The sequence below is a fragment of the Tupaia chinensis genome, unplaced genomic scaffold (assembly GCF_000334495.1).
Source record: "Tupaia chinensis unplaced genomic scaffold, TupChi_1.0 Scaffold141231_1, whole genome shotgun sequence".
Lineage (NCBI taxonomy): Eukaryota > Metazoa > Chordata > Mammalia > Scandentia > Tupaiidae > Tupaia > Tupaia belangeri.
In genome coordinates, this window is record NW_006201094.1 from 1729723 (window position 1) to 1751050 (window position 21328).

A 21328-nucleotide genomic window follows, 5' to 3' on the forward strand; every position below is an offset into this window, starting at 1 on the left:
ATGGAAATGCAGACGGGAAGGGACCCTTCCAACACTGTGACCTTCCAACACTACAAGTTTGGAAGAAGAGGAGTCAATAAAGGACATTGGAGAGAAGTAGATTGTGGAGAAAAAGAAGGATATCATGTACCGAAAACCAAGGGAGGGAAGTATAACAAGGGATGTTCAGCACTCAGTACGCTAGGCTGAATCTGCTGAGATGGTCAGTGATCACTGGCAATACTGCAATGGGGGAGACCATGACAATAGCCATTTTTTTTCAAATGGTGAGATCAAAAGTTAGATAAAACTGGGCCAGCAGGCCGCATGATAGGTAAGGCGCTGAATCCCATACGGTAGACTCTCAGGTTGAGTCTCAGACCTGCCAGGTGTGTGTGTCTGCATGCATGCCCCAAGTTTTGAAAGGAGAATAGAGGAGAAGGGATTGCAGCATGCTCATTCCTGTGGGGGATGATTTTCTACTTTCTCCCTCTTGCTGTCTCTCTCTGTTGCATGTCAATGCCTTGTGATTTAAAAAAAAAAAAATCGAAAAACAAAATGAAACAAAAATGTAGTGGAAGAAATAAAATCTTTTCAGTAAACTGTGCTGGAAGAACTAGATATCTACTCACAGAAAAATGTATATGGACCCCCATCTGTCACCATTAACAAAAATCAATTTATGGGACCAGTAGTTGGCGTAATGGCTATGTCGTTGGACTCTCATGTAGTCAACCGTGGTTTGAGTCCCAGACCTGGTGGCTTAAAATTCATGCAGGGCACGTGGGTGTGTGCATGCTCAAGATCCAGAGAGGAGAATGGAGAAGGGACTGTGGTGTTGCCATTGCCCTTAGGAGGTGATTTCTTGCTTTCTGTCTGTGTCTTTCTGGCAAGTGCACACACCCGTTTCTTTCGCGAAAAGCCACACCCCCTTTAAAAAAAAAAAAAAAAAAAAAAAAAAAAACAACTCTCAAAAAAACAAAATCAATTTACAATGGAGTGATGAAAAGATTTAGACGTAAAATCTCAAACAGTACACATAAAGCCTCAAACTATAAAACTACTGGTAAAAAGAAAAGAAAGAGAAAGAAAAAAAAAGAAAACACAGAGGAAACCATTGAAGACACTGGAGTGGGCAAAGATGTCTTAAATAAGACCCCTACAGCACAAGGAATTATTTCAAAAACAGACAAATGTGATTTAATCAAGCTAAAAAAAGTTTACACAGCAAAGGAAACAATAATTAGAGTGAAGTGACAACCTTTGGAATGAGAGAAAACATTTGCAAACTGCTTCAGATAATGATATGATAACCAAAATATATAGGGAACTCAAGTAGTTCACTCCCTCCCACACACAAATGAATAATCCAATTCAAAATGGGAGAATGTGCTGAACAGACAACTTTCCAAGGATGATATAGGAAAGGCCAAAATGTGTATGAAAAAATGTTCCAACATTTTCATCATAATGCAAACTGAAACCACACTGAGATATCACTTAACCCCAGTCAAAATAGGTATGAGTAAAAGGAAATGAGTATAAGAAACAACAGTGCTAGCAAAGCTGTAATGAAAAGAGAATCCTCCTACCCTTTTGGTGGAAGTGTTAGTACAAGCCACTGTGGAAAGTAACACGGAGGTCACTCAAAAACCTACAAGTAAAACTATCGAATGACCCAATAATCCCACTCCTTGATATTTACCCAAATGATAGGAAAACACTCAGACACTGGCACATGGATATTTATTGCAACATTACTCACAATTGCTAAGACATATATAATCAACCTAAATGTTCCATAACAGATGAATGGATTGAAAAACTATGGTATATTATTCAGCCATAAGGAACAATGAGGCACTGTCATTTGCTTCAAAGTGGATGAATACACAAGATTTAACGCTAAGCAAAGTAGAAAGACTATGAGAGACAAGCACTGTATATCCCAGCTCAATATACAGCGAATGCCTGCACTCTATGGCAGAAACCCAAAATCTGAAGATATAATAATACTAGGGAGGACAAATGTAGATACCAGAAACTCTATAGGAGGAAAGTAGATAGTATACAGTGGGTGGAGAAGCTCAAGGGAGAAACACTTAACAGAAGTAAGAATATATGTTGAAAATGATGTATATGGTAATTTCCTTGATTTGCGTGCCACATACAAGCATGCCTTGTAAAACATACTGTCTGCTACAGAAATGTAAAATGATCGCGTGTAAATAAATCATTAAAAAAAAGAGGACTGAACAAAATCATTTTGACGCCTTTACAAACTACACAAACTTACTCAGACCTATACCTGACCTAACTGATGAGGCTCTCAGATTTGACCTCCAGAGATTTTTAAAGCACTTTTACCTATCTAAAACCCTTCCCCACTGTCTCACAAGATTGTTCTATGGATATGAAAGTGCATTTAGACAAAGATGCCCAACAAAAAGAGCGGGGCAAAGACGCCACCATTCATTTCTATTACTCTAGTCTGCATTCATTTTGTAGCCTCTAAGCTTCTTCATGCTCCCTCAATACCTAAGTCTTCCTAAATTTGTTCCACCCGTGAACTTCTTTATCAATGCGGATTTCAAGTCGTTCACCCACCTTGTCCCCTCCCAACTCTTGATCCCTCCGCTCCAAATCTTTAACCTAGGCGGCTTCAGAATTCCAACCCGGAAACAAAGAGGGCGTGGCTGGGCGGGCGTAAGGGAAGACTGGAAAACGCGCGTCCACGTTCGAGGTTCTGGGCGCATGCGCTAGTTCTCTACGGATCTTTTGTGCTGCCCTCCTGGGTAGGGTCGGGGGTATTGTTTCGGTGACGGACTGAGTACGGGTGCCGGGTAGGCTCTTGCGGAAGTTCATTCGCCATTGGAAGGGCCTCCGCGGCTGTTCTGTGCCCTTGTTGCTGAGGGCCTCTTCCTGGGTCATACCTGGATCAAGAGCCGGACTGGGGCTAACACGGGGACTCCCGTGTGGCCGTCTTGGCGCCTGCGTGACCTCCCCATTGGCGGGATGTGGCGACTACATCGGGCCACCTTGGGCTGGTAAGTGCGGGCTCTGACCTGGCCCCGTTATTTCTGGGGCCTTTCACTACCTCTGGAATGTGTAGGTAATTCTCAGGCCAGGCCGAGGGTGGTTGGAGAATTCCCGGAGATTTTTGAAGACTTAGAATGACAGGAACCTCTCACTGGGTTCATCTGACCGGTGCCGGTTTCGATTCTGGCCTCTGTTCCTGTCCCCATCCAACCCGAAGATTCTGGACGCCTCTCAGTCTTGGGTCATATGGATTGACCTTTGCCCCTGCCCTTTACAACCCCTACTGCGTCTCGTTCTTTATTTCTGTCCTGTGCGTTGCTGGTCTGGCCCTGTCCATATATCATCCTTTCTGTGTCTCTCTTAACTCTCATTGCCTTAATTTCCTTCCACCTGCACCCATGTGTACGCTGCACCTGCAGGTACTTAAGCTCTCGCTCTCGCTCTCGCTCTCGCTCTCTCTCTCTCTCGGGTGAAGGGGAGATCAGGTCTAAAGCAGTGACGCACATGGTGTCCGAGATGGTGATTAGAGATGCCCTCTTAATAGCTTTTTCAGTGTTTGGGAAGGAGACTTGCATTTTTTATGCAAAGTGTGCCCTTCCAGAAGTTCTGGACACATGTGACACCATCTTTTAAACTGTCATTGTTGTCCTGGCCGGTTTAATCATAAGTAGGAAATTATGGAAATATTATCATTTATGTGAGTTGCTATATATTTTTTGATGAGATTAAGTTTGACTTTATCTTTGTAGGTAATTTTGTTCTAATGGCCTTCCTTTCCTTCAAGCTTAACTCATTGTTTTTGTATTTCGTATGAATATCTATCAAGCTAGGTTAGAGAAACTTAGTTTTCTAAATTAACTCAGCCTTTCTATACCTTTCTATACATTTAAAATAGTATAGATAATTTATAGTGCTTATAAGGAATAAAATCTACTTTTAGAGGTTAACTGTAGTTCAGATACAGAACTGGGTGGCATACAGTAGTTACAGTATTAGTCAGAATTATTGCATAGTTCTTTTTAATCCTCTGAAATTTTAATTTTTGAGTAAACTTACAGCCCTTGATATTGAAAGTAGTTACTTAAATCTTTGTCATTTCTGTTCAATATTTAACGAGGAAACATACATACATACTTTTCTTTGAAAAGAGAGAAGACTGGAAAAAAAAAAGCTCTGTTAGGGCAATCAAGATGTGTAGGAAAAACTTTTAAAATTTAGTTTAAAAACAGATTGATTTATAACTGTCATAATTTGTTTATTCACTTCAATAGTGGGCTAAATTGTTTATAAAATTACTAGGGACTCCTTAGAGTTACAGATTATAAATGCCTCATGCCAATAGCAGAGTAGCTATGTGAGGAAGTAGAGATATGAAATGTCAGAAGGCCTGAGCTCTGACATTTGTCTTTTGTTGTAGTTCCTTTGCATATTATCAAAGAGCACAGTTAAATTCTTACTCTTTAATAGGTGGAAACATAAACATTTTTTGACATGCATGTATAAACACATGCTCATGTACAGGTGAGAAGAGTAATGACCACCATGTATTTGGGTGCAATTGATGTTTGTGTAAGATAACTCAAAAAAAAGAATTTACTTAGTACATATTAGGGAATGGTATGTAAAGAGATGCTAGATGAATGAGACAGTAGATGACTTCTGGAGGGGAAAACCTATTTTGCATCATATTTGATTATTCATTTTAACTGAATTTAGAAGTCCTTATACAGAATCCTTTTCCATCAAACCTGTGAAGGCATTGCTACATTTTCTTCTAGCATCCTTTGTTGTTGATGAGACCTCTAATGATAATATGATTTTTTTCCCCATGTTTCTGGGTGTCCTGAGTTTCTCCTTTATTGCAGCTTTTAGAACTTGGCTTTAGGGGACCTGCAGGTGGCGTGGTGGTTAAGATGCTGGACACTCCTACATGGCTGACCAGGGTTCGAGTCCTGAATCCGGTGGCTTAAAAGCACTTCCTCTCTCTCACTCTCACCCTCTGTCTCTCTCTGGTCAAATTAAAAAAAAAAAAAATGAATGAATGAATAAATAAATAAATTAAATAATTATTAAAGAATAAAAAAAGAACTTGGCTTCAGCCGGGACCAGCAGTTGGCGGAATGGCTATGTCGCTGGACTCCCATGTAGATAACCGCAGTTTAAGTCCCAGACGCGGTGGCTTAAACTCACGCCAGGTGCATGTGCGTGCATGCCCAAGGTCCTTAGAGGAGAATGGAGGAGAAGGGATTGTGGTGTGGCCATCCCCCCTGGGGGGTGATTTCTCGCTTTCTTTCTCTCTGTCTCTGTCTCCCTCTCTCTTTCTGGTGAATGCACGCACCCTATAGCAAAAATCTCTCAAAAAAGAAGTTGGCTTTAGCCTTCATCTTAAGTTTCTCAAAGCTTTGTTCAAGTGTAGGCCTGTCTTTTTTTCACCACTCACCTTGTTGGCACTGATCGGTCTACTTTATTAAAAAGATTCCTATTTTTTCTTCAGTTCTGGGAATTTTTTCTTCTCTTATTTCTTTCTCTATTTTTTTTTTCCTCATCTTTTTCTTTCTAGATATCTGTTAGATGAATATTGTTCCTCTTAGATTGGTCTTTTAAATTGTCCGTGATCTCCAAACTATGACCTGTAGCCTATCTGTTTCAAAAAAAAAAAAAAAGTATTCATATACACCAATATATTCATATGCATTTATTTTTAGGTTTTATATATAATATACATGCCTCTTTGCTAATTAATTGTTTACATTATAAGTTTACCTTAATATCATTTTAAAGACCAAGATACTGAAAATACTCTATCTGGATGCTTCCTGAATCCCATGGATCTTTTTGTGCACATGGAATGCATTCCACCTTCAAGTTCCCAAATCTATTGGATACCTCTTCTTTGGATTGCTTAACTGTTGTGTGTTTCCACCTTTTTTTCCTTGTGTTCTATGGTCTGGAGATTTCCTTTATTTATTTTCTGACATGGCTATTCCCATAGGGGATTGCCCTGTTGAGCTTTGGCTTTTACCACTGTGCTACCATCTTGCCCCGTCTATTAAACTCTTAAAGGCATGGGACCATTAGATGACATGGCGGTCACATTGCTGGACTCCTCTGGTCAACCATGCATGGTTCGAGTCCTGGAGCCAGTGGCTTAAAACTCATGCTGGGCGCGTGTGCTTGCATGCCCAAGTTCCTGAGAGGAGAATGGTGTGGCATGGCCATCTCCCAGTGAAGGGGGAGTGATTTCGCACTTTCTGCCTCTCCGTCTCTCCAGCAAGTGCATGCACCCTATAGCAAAAATTTCTCAAAATCAAAACTCTTAAAAGCATGTTCAATTCTACAAACTTTGCATTGTACTTTGCTATTTTTGAATAACAACAGCTTTACTATTATTATTATTATTATTACTGATATGTAATAATTGTGTGGACTTGTGGGATACAGGCTTTTTTTTAATCTGTGAACATGGTGTGTAATGATTAAATCATAGTTAGCATATCTGTCACCTCAAACATTTATGTTGCTTTGTGGTGGTAACCTTCAAAATCTTCTCTGATAGCTATTTAAAATATACAATAGGGACCAGCAGATGGCGTGATGGTTATGTCGCTGGACTCCCACATAGTCAACCATGATTGAGTCCCGGACCCAGCAACTTAAACCTCATGCCAGGCATGAGTGCATGCATGCCCAAGATTGTGAAAGGAGAATGGAGGAGAAGGAACTGTGGTGTGTCTATCACCCTGGGGGGGGGGTGATTTCTCACTTTCACACTCTCTGTCTGTCTCTGTCTCTCTGGTGAGCACATGTGCCCTATAGCAAAAATCTCTCTCAAAAAACAAAATGAAAAACTATGAAATATACAATAAAATATTGTTAAATATAGACATCTACTGTACTATAGAACTGGTTCCTCCTATCTAACTGTAATTTTATATCCAATAGCCAACATTTCCTTATCCCCTCACCCCTACCTCTAGTAACTACTATTAGACCGTCTACTTTATGAGGTTTTAAAATTTTTTTTAATTAATTGATTTTTTAAAATGTATGATAAAATGTGTACATGAGTAAGAGAGCTTTCTGGAGCATAACATTACTGATCTTGCCAGGGAGCCAACCCAAGGTCAACTTCATCTTCTGCATATGAATGCACATGCAATATTTTTCTTTCTGTGCCTGAGTGATTTCACTTAACTTAATGTACTCCAGGCTTATTTGCATTGCCTAAAAGAACAGGATTTCATTCTTTCTACTGGCTTGATAGTATTCCATTATATGTGTAGGTCACATTTTCTTTATTCATCCATCTGTTGACAGACAGTTTGATTCTGTATCTTGGCTGTTGTGAATAATGCTGCAGTATATTATGTCTGCATAGTTTTCTGGAGGATTCCTGAGAATGCTTATTGTGATTGTGTATCTCGGCATTTTCCAGAACTAACAGTGTTGCAGTTTATCTTGGACCTCATCTTAAGAGATGCTGGTTTCTGTGAGAGTCTGATTTCCTAATCAGATTTAAACACGAATGACCAGTGACTGACTTCCATATTCTGTGTGTGTTATCCCTGAATGAGAGGTATGCTTTTGTGTTAGGTGTGTGATGTATCAACTAGCAAGCTTCATTTTAGGACTTTCAGGCGGCGGGCAGGTGATCTGAGTGAGCTTGGTACAGATACCGGTAGTGAGGGGGCTTACTCTGGGAAGTCGTTTCCCACTCTCCCTAAGGCCCACTCCCCAACAAACACAGGCATCTTAGCTCTTCCCTGGCAGATTGCTCAGCCTGGGGACAATTCCTGCTGTTAACGTTCACCTGGATGGGAGTGGGATGGAGGGTGACCAAGCAGTCTTTCCTCAGATGGTGCTTCAGGAAATCTCAATTCCTTCTCCTCTTTTTACTTTCTTACCTGTATCTCAAGAGGACCTGGTTATGAAGAATAGTCCTTTGCTGTCTGAGCATTGATCTTGTTTATAGCATCTTCATGAATCAGAAACCCTAGAAGTAATTCTTGGGGATGTTTTCTAAATACTAGGATTGTACTTTCAGTCAGTTATCTCTCCAAGGGACTAACTGAGGAATGATTTGCATGCAGTTACTGCCCTGAAATACTGTGCTACCATACTGCCTATCTCTGTCCCTGCCCTCTACCCATAGTTCTGCAGCCACCGTTAGGGAAATAGGAATTTTAGACATTTGGAAATAAAAAAGAGAAAATAAATGAAAAACAAAAGCATATGCAGTTAGAGCAACTCCTTTCTAAAAATGCAAATAACTACCATGCATGGTAGTATCCTTGATTGAGCCAATATAGAAGGTATTGTGGATGGAAAAATCTCATTTTGTATACTGTATTGATGTACAATAAATGACTGTAAATAAATTAAACACATTTTCAGATTTAAAAATATATATTTCATATACAAGGACACTGAAAAAAAAGATGCATATAACTTTTTGGGCGTTAAAGGACTGTTTGTGCCCTCGTAGTGAGAGGATAGTGCAAATAGTAGTAGGGGAGATGAGTGCAAATTAATGCTGAAATGACATTTGTTGAGTGCTTAATTTGTGCTAGCCACAGTTAGGTTCTTTCACCTGTTTGGATTTGTTTGTTTGTTTTTAGTTTGCTATGGGGCACATGCACTCGCTGGAGGGAGAGAAAGAGGAAAAGTGAGAAAGCACCTCTAGGGAGGATGCCACACCACATTCCTCTTTCCTCCATTCTCTGGGTACTCACACACACATGCCCACTTGTGTTCTCCCAGCCGCCAGGCCGGGGATTCAAACCATGAAGTCAGCCATGTGGGATCCAGCCACTTCATATTCCATGCTACCTGCTGTCCTTCACCTGTTTTTGTGTGTTTACTTTTTAATTAGCTAGAAGGCATGTGTGCTTTCCAGAGAGAGATAGAGACGGACAGGGAGAGGGAAAGAAGAGCACAGATCACCTGTATAATGGGGCAGTATCATGCCATAATCCCTTCTTTTCCATTTCTCCATCCTGTCGGGATTTAGGGCACGTATGCACACATGCTCAGCATGTTTTTCAAACCACTGGGGCCAAGAGTCTTACCTTGTGGCCGATGTGTGAAATCCAGCTTGCTTAACCACTAGACCATCATGATGCCCAGCCTATCATTTGTGGTGGTTTTGTTTTGTTGTTTTCAATTTAATCCTCTCAGTAAAAAAAAAAATCATTCAACAAATTTATTGTCTACTATTTGTGAGACAGTAGGTTAAATCCTGAAAATACTGTAGTAACTAAAACCAGGTAAGACTACTGACCTGGAAACGGAAGACACGCGAAGATATGATCTCCTCCATAAGGAATTTCCTCATCTACATGGCCCTGCTGAGTCACTCCTTTTATTTCAAAGAAATCAGACAGCATATGAAGAGTGGGCATCATGTGCAAATATGTGCTATGAAGAACCTGGTTACAGCTTCTACTCCTGTCTCCACATGAATGGGCCCAGAGAGGTGTGAGATACTCTGATTGAATGGTCGTAAAAATTTCACTTATTGAGAACACGTTTGGGTCTGGTAACCGAACTTCATAGCTAAAATATAAAACTTTGGGAAGTATGGAAAGACATGGTCATAGTGTGCCCTTATGCCTGTAATATTTGGCCTCTGTGGATGTTGGTGTAATTATAAATAATGCATTTTCTAGCAAGTATTAATTATAAGAAAGTTATGTCTGAAAAAAAAGACTACTGGCCTTATGAAGATTGCAGGTCACTGGTAAAGACAAATAGTGATCCAATAACTGCACTATTATATAATAAAAATTTTTAAGCACTGTGAAGTGTAGAAACTCAAGAACTTTAGCAGAGGGACTTGCTTAATGAAAGTTCAGGGGAGAAGGAAATGCTTGAGGTGAAACTGATTATCAGTAACAGCAGGAGTCTAGTAGGGAGAAGACTGTCCAAGAGTAATGGGCGTGTGGCCTTGAGGTGGGAAAGAGCATGGCACAGTCAGAGAGCTGGACGGAACTGTTCTGGGTGGATGTGGGAGGCAGTAGGAGAGACGCAAGGACCAGACTGCACAGGGCTTTATAGACCAGGAGTTTCGTCTCTATTCTAAATGCAGGGAGAGCCACTTAAGAGATGGATGAAGGTAAGTGAGTGGTCAGATTTGCTCTCAGAAGAATACTCTGGTGCTGGGCGATGTTGAGGGAAGTATAAGGAAGGATCCCCAAGTCTGCCTTTAGGTAACCAGATGGCCCCTGCCGTTTCCTTAGAGGGGTCCTGCTGAGGAGGGTCAGGTTTTGGGTGGGAGCAGGAGGACAGCTCATGGTTTTGGACATCTTTAATTTGAGGTACGTTTCTGATGTTGAGTAGGCACTTGGACACAATGCCTGGAACTTAACTGTTTGTATTAGACATACATGTGAGAAACATGGGTATGTTGGGTATGGGTATGAGTGAGTAAGGAAATGGGTGTAGGTAGTGCTGCTTAGGGACAGTGATAAGTGAAGTAAGTTAGGTCTCAGCCTCCATGAACTACCAGTATTTAAAAGGTGGGTGGAGAGGGAACCAGCAGTTAGCGTAATGGCTATGTCGCTGGACTCTCACGTAGTCGACTGCGGTTCGCGTCCCGGACCCGGTGGCTTAAAACTCACGCCGGGCGCGTGTGAGTGCGTGCCCAAGATCCCGAGAGGAGAATGGAGGAGAAGGGATTGCAGCGTGACCATCCCCCCTGGGGGGTGATTTCTCGCTTTCTGTCTCTATGTCTCTCTCTGTCTGGCAGGCGCACGTGACCTATAGTGAAAAACCTCTCAAAAAAAAAAAAAAAAGTCTGAAAAAGAAAAAAAAAGGTGGGTGGAGAGAAGGAGACTGAAAGCGAATAGCCAGTGAGGTAGGTAAAGGTAAAGGCTGCCGTGGGACTAGTAAGTTCCAGTAGTGAGGCAGTATCAACCTGAGGTCTTTCTATCAGATAAAGCTGCAACTGAAAAAGAAAATGCCCACTGGAAACCTTTGGTGCCTTCGAAAGAGTTGTTTCACTGAAGTGATAGAAATGGAAATCGAGTAGGTTTGGCTTTTAATAAAGTAGCTTGAACAGGGAAATAAACTTTTTTTTTTCTTCATTAAGATGAGAAAAGCTCACGGAGAGAGAATTCCAAACAGGGAATGGGAGAACTTGCTGTAACTTTATGTGAGGGAAAGGATGGGTGTGATGCAGTGGAAGTTATTAAGGTTTTTTTGTTTTTGTTTTTGTTTTTTTGAGAGAGAGAGATTTTTGATACAGGGCATGTTCACTCACTAGAGAGAGACAGAAAGGGAGAGATCACCCTTCAGAGGGAATGTCCATGCCACAGTCCCTTCTCCATTCTTCTCTTGGGATTTTGGGCACGCTTACACATGCGCCTAGCATGAGTTTTAAGCCGCTGGGTCCAGGACTCGAACCACGGTTGACTATGTGGGAGTCCAGCGTTGTAACCGTTATGACATCTGCTGGACCCAGAAGTTGTTGAGTTTTTTTTATTATTATTATTTTATTTTATTTACATTCAGTCGGTGTACATCTTTATGGCATATGTGGTTTTTCCCAGCATGAATACAGTGCATATTAGTCAAATCAAAGACATTTCCGTATACATTATCATCAACAGATAACTCTCATTTTTGTGTCCACTAAACATTATTTTTTTCCCTGATCCTCTCCCTCCTACTCTGTTACCCACTCCCTTGCAGTGGAAGTTTTTAAATGAGAAAGTTGAATGTTTCCTTTTTTAAAAAGCTTATCCATTCATTTTTTTCCACGAGTGAGAGTGAGTGAGTGTAAGCACATTAAAGTTAGACAAGTACCCCAGCAGGGTCCTCATGCTGTTAGCTACTTGCGACCTCAGTCAGCTTGGATCACGGGCACTTGCTTGGCATTTACAAGGAAGTCTCGGGACAGAAGCCCGATAGCAGTTTTGAGGGCCTGTCAAGACTGTTTGGGTGTGTTTTTTCCCAGTAGTGCTTCATTTCGCTGGGTATATGCAGGGGAAAAAGCAATAATAAGGTTTATTCAGGGTTTACATCCTGCCAGACAAGTGAGACAAAAAGTCAGGAAGCATAAAGTCTGAAGTATTGCAAAAGAATTACTAAGATGATGAACTAGAGAATCTAAGGTGGGTAAACAGATAAAGAGGACACACTAGGTAAAGAGAAGAGAAAAGTCTCGGGGAATCAGATACCTACATTAGGGATCATGGGGAATAACTCTGATGCAATCATTTTAACAGATTAGGAAGCTGAGGCTTTGAGAAATTCGTCATTTTCCCTCCACAGCACATAGCTTGTAAGCAGTGAAGCTGTGATTGGAATCAAGGTTGGTCTGATGGTCTGACTCCAAAAACTAAGTGGGTGTAGGGATAGAGTTGAACAAGTTTGAGCTAAATGTTAGGGAAGCATGAGCTACTCCCCAGCTGGTTTGTATCTGGCAGGGGTAATGTTAGTCAACCGGGTAAAACCTCATGGTTATTAGTGACTCTTCTTTCTTCTTCCTCCTGTGCAGGGTCTGCCATTCTGGTAGCCACCGTTCTCTTTCCTGCTCACTGCTGCTCCCTCACTTTAGGTTATTCCCCCTATATCTGGACAACTGAAATAAGATCTCATTTTGTGGGACAGGCAGGTGCTTAAGGGCGCTGGACCCCCACATGGCTGACTGTGGTTCAAGTCCCAGACCTGGCAGGTTGCTTTCTCACTTTCCCTCTCTCTCGCTTGTTTGTTCCCTCACTCTCGCTCTTGCTTTGTCCCTCTCTAGTCAAAATTAAAATTATTAATTAATCAATTAAGTTAAATAAAATCTAAAAATAAAGAGAGAGAGAGAGAGAGAGATCTCATTTTGCTTTTCTTCTGATCTTAAGAGTGCATTTAAGGGGCCAGCAGATGAAGAAGCAGTTACGTCACTGGACTCCCACGTAGCCTAATGTGGTTTGATTCCCAGACCTGGTGACTTGAAACTCATGCTCGGTGTGTGTGTGCACCAAGATCCTGGGAGAAGAATGGAGGAGAAGGGATTGCAACGTGGCCATTCCCCTGGGGTGTGTGTGTGTGTGTGTGTGTGATTTTTTCACTTTCCCTTTCACTGTGTCTGTCTCTCTCTTTCTCTGGTGAGTGCACACACCCTTAGGCTGAAAAAAGAGTGCCTTTAATATCTTCTTTAGTAACTGTTTACTTAGTCTCACTGTACTCAAAAACTTTCTCTGGTTCCTCGTTGCCTATGAAGTAGAGTTTAGACTCACCCTGGTGCTCAGTGGCTCCATAGTTTGTGCTCAGACCAATCTCCAGTTTTGCTCCTATCAACTGTCTGTGCCAGTTCACTGAGTCTCTGCCATTCATTCTCTCACTTTTATTCCCTTCACCCTACAAGACATTCTCCGTCCCCTTATTTTTATTTTGTAATTGCTAGTGGGTGTGTGCACTTGAGAGAGAGAGAATGAAAATTCCCCGGTGGAGTGGAGTCATGTCACAGTTATTTTCCCTCCATTTTTCCATCCTTTTGGGATTTGGGGACACATGAACCCAGTATGTTTTTTAAGCCACCAGGATGGTATCTATCTGTAATCAGCCTTGTGGAATCTGGCCTTCTATGGGGCAATCTGGCTCTCTGTTTCCTGACTTTTCACTTTCTACATAATTTTTTTTTTTAAGTTTTTGCTATAGGGTGTGTGCACTTGCCAGAGAGAGAGAGAGAAAACGGGGAAAAGTGAGAAATTACCCCCCCCAGGGGGGATGGCCATGCTGCAGTCCCTTCACCTCCATTCTCCTCTTGGAATTTTGAGCACACACGCACACACACCTGGTGTGATTTGCAAGCCAATGGGTCCAAGACTAGAACTGTGCAACTAGCCATGTGGGATCCAGCATCCCAACCTCTACATCACCTGCTGGCCCTCTACTTGAAAGTTTTACTTTTTCTGGGAAGTTTTCACTGATTCCTTCAATTCCTAAGGATCATTTTTTTTCCTTTGAACTCTGTACCATTTAACTTTCTCTACTGTTGCTTTGTCCTGAAAGCATTTATTTGAAGCTAAGATGATGGTTTTGCTCTGTATATATGCTAAGTTTGAAGTCAAGAGACTAGTATCTTGGTTAGTAAAAGAAAACAAGGATTTTGTGTGTGTGTGTGTGTGTGTGTATTTTTTTGGAGGTTTTTTTTTTTTTTTAAAGTTGACCAGAGAGAGACAGAGAGAAGGAAAATGAGAAAGCAAGCTGCCAGGTCCAGGACTCAAACCACGGTCAGCCATGTGGGAGTCTAGCTGCCTTAACCATCACACCACCTGCTGGCCCCAAGGACTTATATAAGGTAGCAGAAATCGTGACTTATCTTTGAGATAGAACTTTTTAAAAAAGTACAGAATGTTTACCAACTTACAAAAAGTAGGTCAGTGACCAGGAATAACATTTACATACAGAATTACAAAATAAGCAGTCTGTCTAAGTCCTACACTATCTCCTTTCTCCCTCTAGTAAATCCTGTATTCCTCAGGTTTCATGAGTTTGAGGGTTCCTACTGAATGTTGAATCAGAGCAAGGCCTTGTCCTGCGCCATCCTGAGAGTTCCAGCAAAGAGTGCAGGTACTCCAGAATGTCACCTCACTCCTGTCTGGAGCCACATCTCTTTGTACATCTGCTTCCTGCTCACTGGCTCGCTGGGGTCTCTTGTCAAAAGAATTTGAGCTTCTTTGGACTGACTCTAGATTCATCCCTCTTCCATGATTTACTAGTTACTCCGCCTTAGGTAAGACATACTGTTAGGAAAGGAAATTGTAAAATAAGGATACTTACCTTACCAAAAGTTAGCAGTAGCATTTGTGCAAAGCTCTAGCATAATGTCTGGTACATAGCTGGAACACAATGGACACCCTTTCCACCCACCATTTTCATTCACAGTATTGTTTCTGTGCCCCTTGATTCCTTTTCTTAAGAAGTTTTCAGCCCCATGTCATTAAGTGAATTAATAGTCAGGCCTGGCCCATTATAATGAACTATGAATGTGGGTTGAATGAGAGCAGGCATATGGTTGTTGGCAACCTTCATTCTCTGTAAGAAAAAGAAGAGAGGAGAGCTGGGACAGTTTGCATGTACATTCAGAATCCTTCTTGGAGGAGTCCAACCTGGTGGGGCCCCAGGATCTGTTTGAGCCTTCGACCTTTGAGCACAGCCTTGGTCGGCTCAGCATGTTGGCAAGGCCGCTTGCTGTATGCTCCAGAGACTGTGGTAGCCTTGCTGGGAGGCGACCCCCCTCTGACTCCCTGATATACTACTATAAAAGAATTACATAGCTCTCTCATATATCTTGAGTATGTGGTAAGATTTCCCAAAAGTCCCCCGACCACTCCCTTTTGCCCTGACCACCTACTGTTAATTACAATGCTTCATCCCTGAGGTCACAATGGAGGGTGTGCTGAAGTTCCATTTAGGCAGAAATCTTCCTGACCTTTGGAAGGCCTTTCAAGACACATATAATATAAATAATACAATAGGATTAGTCCGAAACTGGCCCAGGACACTCTTGCCCCATGGTAACTAATGTTCTAACTAAATACATAACAGTGGTGCCATAGGCTACACAAGTGAATCCACAACAAAACACTTAGGTACCATAAACCCATTTTAAAGTTTTTCATTAACTTGTTAGTCATTTTACTTTTGACTTAAGAAAAACTGGTACTGCTAGTTGGAGAAGCTGTTTAAAGTATCCCCTTATTCTCACCAAGTGAGCAGTAGGCTCATCCCTTTAAAATAGATAGATATATTAGAATTTCTTGAATTAAGTTTTAGATCCCTATAGAATTATATAAGTATCATTCTTTATTGAGATCCATAAGAACTAATACCTATACTTGAGGTTTTCTTTTAGTAATCACAAGATGGCTGCTGCCGAACATCGGCTGATAATTAACTCTGCTTGCTGGAACTGTTTTCTGAAACTGCACTCCTTGAAGTTCCCAACAACCTGCTTTCATCAATCAAACAATTGTTGAACTGTATCGATGATTAATAGACCTGCCCTTAATCAAATCCTAAATGAAATTTATGATCCCTATTGCTAAAACTTTATGAATTGATAATTAGAACACATAGCCCCTCACCCATTTACTTGCATGTATTACATTTTCGATAAAAAGGCACCATGATTCCTAGCAGTTGTCACTCTTCAGAGAGCAACCTCTGAGAGTGTCTGACTCAGGACGTGCACAAAAAAAGCACCGAGGCCTCAGTCTTTCCTTCTAGCGCCGCCTCCGACGAGTCAACCCACCCACGCTGAGGCTGGTCCCTGGCACTTTCTCTTAGGGGGCTTTTTTTTTTTTCCTACTTTCATTTTCCTGGTTGCCTTAGGTGAGATTGATTGATTTCCTTGATTTCCATCCCTGGATTGGGAAATGTAGATACTGGGGCCTGAGCAAATAGAATTTTTGTACTCAAAAGCAAGTTTGCAGGCATTTTTGCTGTTAACAAGTCCCCACCTTTTCTCTTTTTGATTTCAATTCCTTGGACCAGATTGTAGCCCACACATAGCAAGCTAAAATTCAGGATCTGAAGAATTACTACTGGGGTTGGGACGAGCAGTTGGCGTAATGGCTGTGTCGCTGGACTCCCACATAGTCAACTGTGGTTCAAGTCCCAGACTCAGTGGCTTAAACTCACACCAGGCATGTGTTCGTGCATACCCAAGATCCCAAGAGGAAAATGGAGGAGAAGGGATTGTGTCATGGCCATCCCCCTGGGTGGTGATTTCTCGCTTTCTGTCTCTCTCTGTCTGTCTGGAGAGCGCCCCCCCCCAATAAAAAAAACCCCTAAAAAAAAAAAAAAAAAAAAAAGGAATAATTCTAGTAGTTTCATAATAGGGTTATTAGCAGGATTAAAGGAAATAGCTCATGCTGCAACAGTGCCTGGCACTTTGTAAATGGTTAATAAATGTAAACTATTATGTGACATTGTGGTTCAATGTGTGTGTGTGTCTGTGTTCCCTTCAGTATATTGCTCTTTTTAATGTCATTTTCTTTGCATTGTTATCCTGTCTGACCTTTCTCCCATACTTTTTTTTTTCCTAGTGAAGTCTGCCAATCTTTAGTAAAACACAGCTCTGGAATAAAAAGAAGCTTACCATTACAAAAACTGCACCTGGTTTCACGAAGTTTTTATCATTCTCATCATTCTACCTTAAAGCTTCAAAGACCTCAATTAAGGACATCATGTCAGCAATTCTCTTCTCTAACTAACCTTCCTTTACGTAAATTGAAACTTTCTCCAATTAAATATGGCTACCAGCCCCACAGGAATTTTTGGCCAGCAAGATTAGCTGCAAGGCTCTTAAAGCTTCGCTATCTCATACTAGGATCTGCTGTTGGGGGTGGCTACACAGCCAAAAAGGTAAGTTTAATGTTCCTCTGGTTTTCTAGAGACTCTAACATGATTGTTTTAATTTTCTGTAGCATGAATTGTTTTTCTTCAGTGTAGTAGAATACAGTTGGACATTTAAGTATTGATATTTATCATGTGTCTCTATTGTGTATTAAATGATTTTAGTGGCACCAATAGGGAAATACCTTCCGAATCTTAGTTATAATTTTAGGAGATAAAAGTGGCCTAGTGGAAGGAGCACTGGGCTGTGAGAGAAACCTTCTAGCTTTGACTTGAGCTTTGTCACATGATAGCGCTGATGGGAAAGTTAGGTGACATGCTCACTCAGCCGCTTGACGGCTCTCAGACCAGAGACAAGGTGTCTGGTCTCTCGGTCCACCTTCCACCTCTCCTTCCTTTCGTTTGCCTTTATTTAAAGCCAAATGATGAAACAAGTTTGAAATAGTATATTTTGAGCTGTCACATTTTCCATGTTTAATAAACGAGTATTTATATGTTTTATATGCTTGAGATAATTTGTTTCTAAGAGGCTGAGGCTACTTAAATTGGTTTCTTCATTAGGCTACTGTGTTTTTAATTAATTATTTTTTCATCTTTAGTGTTATTCAAGCACCTGACTGACATTTTTTCTTATTATTTTAGACTTTTGATCAGTGGAAAGATATGATTCCTGACCTTAGTGACTATAAATGGATTGTGCCAGACTTTGTGTGGGAAATTGATGAGTATATTGATTTTGGTTTGTATCATCTATGTTAAAATATTTTGGGGGGGGTTCATCTTTTAGGAAAGAGAAATAGTTATGTTAAGATAAGATAATTTCTTTTTTTTTTTTTTCTTGCTATAGGGCGCCTGTGCTTGCCAGACAGACAGAGAGACAGAAAGCGAGAAATCACCCCCCCTAGGGGGGATGGCCACGCTGCAATCCTTTCTCCTCCATTCTCCTCTTGGGATCTTGGGTGCACAAGGTCCAGGATACGAACTGTGGTCGACTACGTGGGAGTCCAGCAACGTGGCCATTACACTAACTGCTGGTTCCTTTAAGATAATTTCTTAACTTACGAGACTAATATGTAAGAATTTTATTTTAACGAATAAAAGTAATAGACTATCAAAGAAAAAATTCGTATGAAAAACTAAGCCAGTAGTTCATCACTTTAATATAGTTCCTGGTGTTCTAATGCTCTAAGGAGCATTTTCCTTAATTGTACTTATACACATGTAGTTAATAATTTTTTTTCTTTTTAAAAGTCATGTAGTCTGGGACCAGCAGATGGTGTAAGGCTGCATCGCTGGACTCCCATGTGGTCGACTGGTTAGAGTTCCTGACCCGGTGGCTTAAACTCACGCCGGGCACGTGTATGTGCATGCCCAGGATCCCAAGGAAAGAATAGAGGAAAAGGGATTGTGGCGTGGCCATCCCCCGCAGGGGGTGGTTTCTCACTTTCTATCCCTGTCGCTCTTTCTGGCAAGCATGCGTGCCCTATATCAAAAACTTCTCAAAAAAAAAAAAAAGTTATATAGTCATAGTAACCGTACACATTGTTATCATGTCTTTCCTTACCTAATATATTTTGTCAGCATTCTCATGCTGCCCAACAGCCTTTCTAAACGTCACTTTTAGCACTGTATGAAGTTGCCCAGAACATAAGTTTCAGGATCCATCAAACCAGCACTTCTTGATTGAATACATAGCTTTTACGTTTTATTGCTAAGTTCCTTAAAAATCTGTTAGCATCCAGAGTGGTTTCTTCCCTTAGCCAGCTGCTGCCCCTCCTTTCTTTAACAGATAGATAAGGAAAAGTTTATTTGGCATAATGGCTACGTCGCTGGACTCCCATGTAATCGACCACAGTTTGAGTCCTGGGCCCGGCGGCTTAAACTCATGCTGGGTGAGTGTGCATGCGTGCCCAATATCCCGAGAGGAGAATGCAGGAGAAAGAATTGCAGCATGGCCATCTCTGGGGGGAAGGAGGGCAGTGATTTCTCGCTTTCTGTCACTCTGTCTTTCTCTGTCTTTCTGGCAAGCGCATGCACCCTATAGCAAACACTTCTCAAAAAAAAAAAAAAAAAAGAAAAGAAAGAAAAAGGTATATTTGATAGCTATGATTGCTAATAATTATAGTGATCTTTAAAAAAATTTTTATGAAATTATTGTTCTTAATCCTCTCTTAGGCAGCTTTTCTCTTTGTTTAGGTGTATAATGAAGTGGAATTAATCTCTACATGCACTTACAGCACTTAAAGCTAAAACTGTGTTATGTTGACAGGTGTTTGATAGCACACTTTCAAGTTGCTTTTCTGATACTGTCAAGGAGAGCATTTCAGCCTGATGCATTTGCTAGTACCATAGTATTGTGGCCAAGAGCCTGGATTCCTGTGTTAGACTTCTGGGGCTTGAACCCTGGCTCCTCCATGTCCCTATGGGGTGTCCCAGTTTTGTCTCTGTAGATGGGGCTCATAGTGGTAGCTAGTTTGTAAGGTTGTTGTAAGGATTAAACAAGGTAATACTTTTATAGCCTTAGGATAATATCTGACACATGTTCTTATTTTGAAGTTATTTATGTATTTTTGATCTTCTCCAGAGAAAATCAGGAAAGCACTTCCTGACTCAGAAGACCTTGCAAAGTTAGCACCAGACTTTGAGAAGATTGTGGAAAGCCTCAGCTTATTGAAGGACTTTTTTACCACAGGTAAGAAAGGGCCTGTTTGTTCTCATTTAAAATTTTAAGAACCATAGAGGAAAAATGCATAGATATATTTGTTTGTTTATTCCCATATTTTGAATTATAGTATTTAGTACAAGTGAAAAAAAGGTTTTTTCAAAATAAAAGGATGGGGGACAGCAGATGGCATAGTGGTTATCTTGCCGGACTCCCACATGGCCAACCGCAGTTTGAGACCCAGACCCGGTGACTTGAATATCACACCAGGCATGTTTTCAAGGTCCCAGGAAGAGAGTAGAGGAAAAGGAATTCCAGCATGGCCATCCCCCACAAGGGAGTGATTCTCACTTTTCCCTCTCACATTCTCTGTCTCTCTCCAGTGACTACACCTGCCCTATGGCAAACACCTCTAAAAATAGTAGTAATAATAATAATAATGAAAAGATAAACACAAAGTTTTGAGGTACAGTGGTTTTATATAGCCCAATAAAGTGAGAATTTATATAAGCTTAAACATGCTTTGCTTTTAGTCATCGAGGGGAAAAAAATTGCTTGTTCTTGACAAGTAGATGAGACTTCCTATGTATTTGCTTTTCATAATTGATTTGAGCCAATTTGGCAATTTTATAAGAAATTTAACTATGATGGACCACGATGAGTAGAGTTTAAGGTTAGTCCTGGCGTAGTTGTCCAGTTACTGCCCTGTCATGATATAAGTCTGAGATCTCAGACATCTTTGTTTGCTCATTCCTGTTAAATTTTACATTTCTATTTCCCCTTTTGCTGATTTTTCACAGGTCACAAATTGGTTAGTGAAGTCATAGGAGCTTCTGACCTACTTCTCTTGTTAGGTGTGTAAACAGACATCTTTGCTGACCTTAACATGCCTTTAAGTGCTTCTTTCTAATAAACTAGTTGCAAATAAAATTACAGACCAAATTTATAATGCTGCTTATGCTGAATCTTAAATCCCCAGAACTATGTTAGGCAAACTCAATATACTTTAGGTGCAAAGAATAAAATATTGAAATAATTATTCTATGATATAAATAAAGTTCCTAAATATATATGTATATTATAAGATTAAAGCTATTAAAAGAAAATTTGCTTAGCCAAATTATTTTCTGAAATAGATCTAATTGTTTTTGATCATCAAAATGAAAAGTAATTTTAGTTTGTCTCATCTGCCCTGTCATGGTTGATATTTTAAATTTGTTTTTCTATTATAATATGTGATCTGTAATGGCAGGGGTAAATGGCTGAAGTGTAAGTACTCTCATATAAAAAATA

General features: G+C 40.7%; 1 protein-coding gene and 1 long non-coding RNA gene across 2 annotated transcripts in view; one reads left to right on the top strand and one right to left on the bottom strand.

Moving 5' to 3' along the window:
• LOC114005002 (uncharacterized) overlaps window positions 1-2743 on the bottom strand; it is a 31211-nt gene extending 28468 nt beyond the window's left edge. Inside the window, exon 1 of the long non-coding RNA XR_003546942.1 lies at window positions 2587-2743. This is a non-coding gene — a long non-coding RNA (uncharacterized LOC114005002). The remainder of the gene's footprint in view (window positions 1-2586) is intronic.
• Window positions 2744-2827: 84 nt separating this feature from the next.
• Window positions 2828-21328, top strand: part of OPA1 (OPA1 mitochondrial dynamin like GTPase) — a gene marked incomplete at its 3' end in the record, with an annotated part of 73685 nt that continues 55184 nt past the window's right edge. The window contains 5 exon segments of the mRNA XM_006162962.3: window positions 2828-3026; window positions 17064-17382; window positions 18016-18112; window positions 19958-20065; window positions 20836-20889. Of these exon segments, the coding sequence (XP_006163024.2) occupies window positions 2995-3026; window positions 17064-17382; window positions 18016-18112; window positions 19958-20065; window positions 20836-20889 (610 nt within the window).